At 44.2% G+C, this 5,628-nt stretch overlaps 1 protein-coding gene across 1 annotated transcript; it reads left to right on the top strand.

The window, feature by feature from the left end:
- Positions 1-528: 528 nt before the first annotated feature.
- On the top strand, positions 529-1,470 carry Olfr1513 (olfactory receptor 1513). The gene has a single exon (NM_001012269.2). It carries the CDS (start codon positions 529-531, stop codon positions 1,468-1,470), a length of 942 nt encoding a protein of 313 aa, NP_001012269.2.
- Positions 1,471-5,628: the final 4,158 nt, after the last annotated feature.

Genomic DNA, 5,628 nt, shown 5'->3' with positions numbered 1-5,628 from the left:
CTCTTTGAGGACTGAGAAGGAGCCCAGAGGCTAGAAAGCAGCCTCTAATATCACTGTTTACTAAGTTATATTTGTGAAAAACGAGGTTCAGTAAAACAGAAAAGTGCTGGGCAGGCAAGCATGAGGAGTGGCTGGAAGGCACAGTCCAGCATTCATGGAAGAAGCTACATGTCCTGAACAATAGTCAGTCATTGTTTTACAGGTTAACGGAAGTTTCCAGTGTTCAAAGCCTCGATTACAAACTTCTAAAGGTCAAGAAAGTCAACAGTGTAGATTTTGTAGGACATAGCAACTCCCTGTGACTGCTGCATCACTTTAAAGCAGCTACAAAAGAGCATGAGTGAGCACAGCTCTATGCCAGTGAGCTTTCAGAGAGCAGAGAGCAGAGAACACAGGTCCTCCACACTGGTCACAGCTCCACAGAACTTCCCCATCACTGCCCCAGGTTTTCACAGTCTCCTTCAGTCCCCCCAGCTTGCACGTCATTTATGCTAACCCCTGCTTGTCTGTTCTCTAGATCTCTCAAAGATGGAAAGAGTCAACTATACAGTCTTGACTGAGTTCATCCTCACAGGGGTCCCCCACCCTCCCGGGCTGAGGACATTCCTGTTTGTGTTCTTTTTGCTGATCTACATCCTGACTCAGCTGGGGAACATGATCATCCTGATCACCGTCTGCACCGACACGCAGCTCCATGCTCGCCCCATGTACATCTTCCTTGGTGCTCTTTCCGTCATCGACATGGGCATCTCTACCATCATCGTCCCCCGCCTCATGATGAACTTCACTCCAGGCATTAAGCCCATCCCATTTGGGGGATGCGTGGCTCAGCTTTATTTCTACCACTTTCTGGGCAGTACTGTATGTTATCTCTACACCACTATGGCCTATGACAGGTACCTGGCCATATGCCAACCCCTGCGTTACCCAGTCCTCATGTCTGCTAAGTTGAGTACCTTGCTCGTGGCTGGAGCTTGGGTGGCTGGCTTAATCCACGGAGCAATCCAAGCCATCCTAACCTTCCGCTTGCCCTACTGTGGTCCCAATCAGGTAGATTACTTCTTCTGTGACATTCCTGCAGTGCTGAAGCTAGCCTGTGCAGATACCACAGTCAATGAGTTGTTCACCTTTGTGGACATTGGAGTGGTGGTTGCCAGTTGCTTCTCTCTGATCCTTCTTTCCTACATCTATATCATTCGGGCCATCCTGAGAATCCGCACAGCTGATGGGAGGCGAAGGGCCTTTTCAACATGTGGGGCCCATGTAACCATGGTTACTGTGTACTATGTGCCCTGTGCCTTCACCTACCTGCGACCTGACAGCCATGGCATCCTGGATGGGGCGGCTGCTCTCTTCCCCACAGCCATCACACCTTTCCTCAATCCCCTCATCTATACCCTGAGGAACCAGGAGGTGAAGATGGCCTTGAGGAGAATGGTAGGAAGCCAAAGCACTAAGAGTGAGGTCTGAGCACCTCTCCTCTTCTGAGGAGACACCCGGATTTCCACTTAGTCTTGCGTTTGGATTTCAGGGAGGCTTCCTGTTTTTTCCTCATTGGTGGAGCCTGCCACACAGATCCACACAATGAGATGGAACATAGATGAAGGGAAAGCACAGCCTCCTAGCCATTCTTAGTTTCTCCTCCAGACAAACAACTTCCAGCAGCCATAAAAAAAAGATGTTATGTGTGCTGGCTAGATTCCTTGTCAACCTGACACAAGTTAGATTCATATGGGAAGTGGGAATTTTAACTGAAAAAAAAATGGCTCCATCAGACTGGGCAAGCCTATGATATATCTTCATGATAGATTGTTGATGTGGGAAGGCCTAGGTCACTATGGGTGGTGCTACCCTTAGGCTCTTGTTTCCAGCTTCTATAAGAAAGCAAATTGAGAAAGACAGTAAGCAGCTCCCCTCCTTGGAGTCTGCACTAGCTCTTACCTCCAGGTTTGAGTTCCTACCCTGACATGTAACAGTAAGCTAAATTAAAGCTTTTCCCACTCCCAAAAGTGATTTTTGTCATAGTGTTTTACCATACCAACCAAAACCTTAACTAAGGCAGAATACGTATATTCCCAGATGAGTAACATTCTAAAAGCACCCAGTGATCCTTTGGTGCCCTGGCCATCATTAGTCAAGCCCTTCTATAATAGTCTACAGTTTGCTTTTCAACACACACCTCAACATCTAGTGCTACCCAAGGAACTATGGATGTTTGCTGGGTTCCTAACCAGCCTAACTTCAGACTTCCTAAGGCTACTCTAGGTAGGTGAATGGGTGAAGAGGACTCTTGCCTGCTAAAAGAATAAACCTTCTCTTGAAATGGTGCTTTTTTTTTTTCAAATCAAATGACCCTTAAAAAAGAGTGCAGTGGGTTCTCTTCAAATATCTCAAGAATATATTTTCAAATGCCCAAAGGCAAAGCCCAGTGTGAAATTGTACATGGAGAGAAAACCAGGCAATGGGCCAGAGCACCAGCATAACTAGTCAAAATGTCTAAATGAGCACTTCATGGTTCATGTTTGTGAGATGAGCAAGCTTTCCCTGAGCCGCCAGGGCCGAAAGGTGTGAGCAAAGGCCATGGGAACTTTGGTTTGCACCCATTAACACTGGCACATCCTTTTTGTTTCTGCTGTGTCTCTGCTGTGTCCTCTAGAGTTTCACTTTGGATAGTAGCTCTATCCATGTGCTAAGTCTCAGAGCCTACACTGCAAACTCTCTCAGGCAAGTTTATTCCTAGATATGTTCATACCCAAGCGACTCACCGCTAGTTTATCTAACTCTTTACAGAGACAGAAACCCACCTTCTCCCTTAGAAGAATCTGGTCTTCAGTGTTTTGCTCAGAAAATAGGCAATCCACCAAGTATCGGATCCCTCTTGCCATGATTTTCCTTATAAGCACTCTTTAATATTTACTACAGTGGATGAATAATAAATTATTAAAAATAAGCTTAAGTTTGTAGCAAGCAAAAAAAAAAGTTTACCCAAAGAATGCAAGTTATACCTCTGTTTCCTCTTTTCTGATTCATCAGTGTAATTGCTATTGTTACTGTGACTTTAACAATTAATAAATCATTACACCCAGGCAATGGTGGCACATGCCTTTAATCCCAGAACTCAGGAACCAGAGGCAGTTGGATATCTGGGAATTTTTTAGTTTGAGGCTAGCCTGGTCTACAGAGTGAGTAGCAAGGGCTACACAGAGAAACCGTGTCTTAAAAAACAAAACAAACAAAACAAGGCCATCGTTACAGTGACAATTTGTCAAATCATTTGTCACAGAATGACTATGTGATTCACACACACACCACACACCACACACACACACACACACACACACACACACACACACATACACACCACTAACCGTAAATGTAGAGAGCCAGGGGTAGTGGCTCAGACCTTCAGCCTCAGCACTTTCAGAGAGTGGATGAGAAAGGAGTCATGACAGTGTATGCTTGTGATCCTAGCACTCTGAAAGTCTAGGAAGGAGCATTGTCACAAGTCCAAGAATACCCTGGAGAGCAAAGCCCTGTTGCAGAGAGAGAGTGAGCAGAGAGAAAATAGAGATCAACAGACCAATCACATTGTATTCATGAGTGGGTTAATAGACTCATTTTACAATTCACTCATGAACTCTTGAAATTTTCCCAAATGCAAAGTAGTTTTTGTTTTTTTAATCTATAGTTATGAACCTCCTGGGATAAAGCTTTCTAAATAGAGGTAAAAAATTAGTTAAAGGGTCCAGACTGGAAAAGCATTTGGTGAGTGTGTTAGTTACTTTTTTGTTGCTATTTATCATAGCAAAACCAAAAGCAACTTCAGAAAGTGTTCATTTGACTTACAGTTCCAGAGGATTAGAGTCCAAAATGGGAGAGAGAAGAAACTAAAAGATAACTGCCGTGTAGCATTTCCTCCAAGATTAAAGCCGCTTCCATCTTGGAGGGAAGCTCCTTAAACAACATGCTCTAAAGGAGTTGACGCGTTCCACCCTGCGAGAAAGCTAGTCCAGCTAAGGAAGTCAACAGGTCTAAGGCTCCAGGAAGTCCCTGAAACTGACTATATCTACTGGGTCCCTCATCCTGAGGGTGTATAAGTCATAAGCACTACTGTGAGACACTGTGAGACAAACTGAGTTGCTGAACCAACGAATAACATCAGAGCTAATCTGAGCTGTGTGGAAGAGACTGCTTGTGAAGAGGCTCTGAGAGATCACTGTCGCCTTTCACATGTCACCTGGCCTCTCTGGAACCATGGAGGAAGGATATGTGATCCCCTGAATCTTGTGTCTTTCACACCCCCAAAACCAGTCCCTTACGGAACGCAGTGCTGAGAACAGCTGCCAGCCTGGGATGGACCCTGGCCCTCTGGACCACAGTTGCATCAGCTTTTATATCCAGCTTATTTCTAGGATCAAAAACCACCTGGGCTCTAGTTCGCAAGCTGTAGCCTTAGCTGAGTGAAGTCCTGCCCTGAGGCCACCTCTCCCGATGTTTCAGTGCAGAGTGAAAGATTTCTCATTCATGATGCTGACATCGTTTTTAATGTAATATTTATTAGTTCTTTGTGAATTTCACATCATGCACCCTAAACCCACTCATTTCCAAGCCCTTCCTTGTTCACCCTCCACCCTTGTAACCCCCATTCCAAAAGAAAATAAAAAATTAAAATTAAAGATAGAAACTGTTGGGTGTCACACAGTGTAAGTATACCCTTTTGCCCAAACATCTTTACTAGCAAATGTTCATTGCAGTTAGTCATTGGTCTGTTTTGAGGCCTCTGGCTTCTGCTGCACCGTCAATACTGGACCCTCACCAAGACTTCTCTCTGAAACCCTGTCATTGCCCCTTCACGTGCTCTATCAGTTCATAGATGGGGTAGATATTGGGGAGGGCCAACTCAAAGCCCTAGATCTGGACCTGGGAAGTAGCTGGTCAGAGCAACACTGCCAGGTCCAGCTCTCCTGTATCTCTCCCATGCTCACACCATCAGGGAGGCCATCATGATGCTAACATCTTTTAACAAAAATTTTTTTCAGCACATTACTGCAATCTTTAGCATTCTAGTGCTCTTTTCCTCTCTATATTACATTTTTAAATTTTCTTTCTGTACTATTTGTTACTGTTTCACTGTAGGTATGCATAAAGACACTCATACATAATGATCATTTCATTTCACAAGCTCAATGTTATGCTACATTGAAATCACTTCCATCAAAGAAATTGGTCTAGCCGGGCAGTGGTGGCACACGCCTTTAATCCCAGCACTTGGGAGGCAGAGGCAGGCAGATTTCTAAATTCAAGGCCAGCCTGGTCTACAAAATGAGTTCCAGGACAGCCAGGGCTACACAGAGAAACCATGTCTTGAAAAAAAAAAGAAAAGGGCTGGTGAGATGGCTCAGTGGGTAAGAGCACCCGACTGTTCTTCCAAAGGTCCAGAGTTCAAATCCCAGCAACCACATGGTGGCTCACAACCATCCATAACAAGATCTGACTCCCTCTTCTGGTGTGTCTGAAGACAGCTACAGTGTACTTACATATAATAAAAAATAAATCTAAAAAAAAAATAAATAAATAAAATAAACTTGTTTTAAAAAAAAAAAGAAAGAAAAAAAAGAAAAAAGAAAA

This window comes from Mus musculus, chromosome 14 (assembly GCF_000001635.26).
Source record: "Mus musculus strain C57BL/6J chromosome 14, GRCm38.p6 C57BL/6J".
NCBI lineage: Eukaryota > Metazoa > Chordata > Mammalia > Rodentia > Muridae > Mus > Mus musculus.
This window is presented reverse-complemented; position numbering and strand designations above follow the sequence as displayed.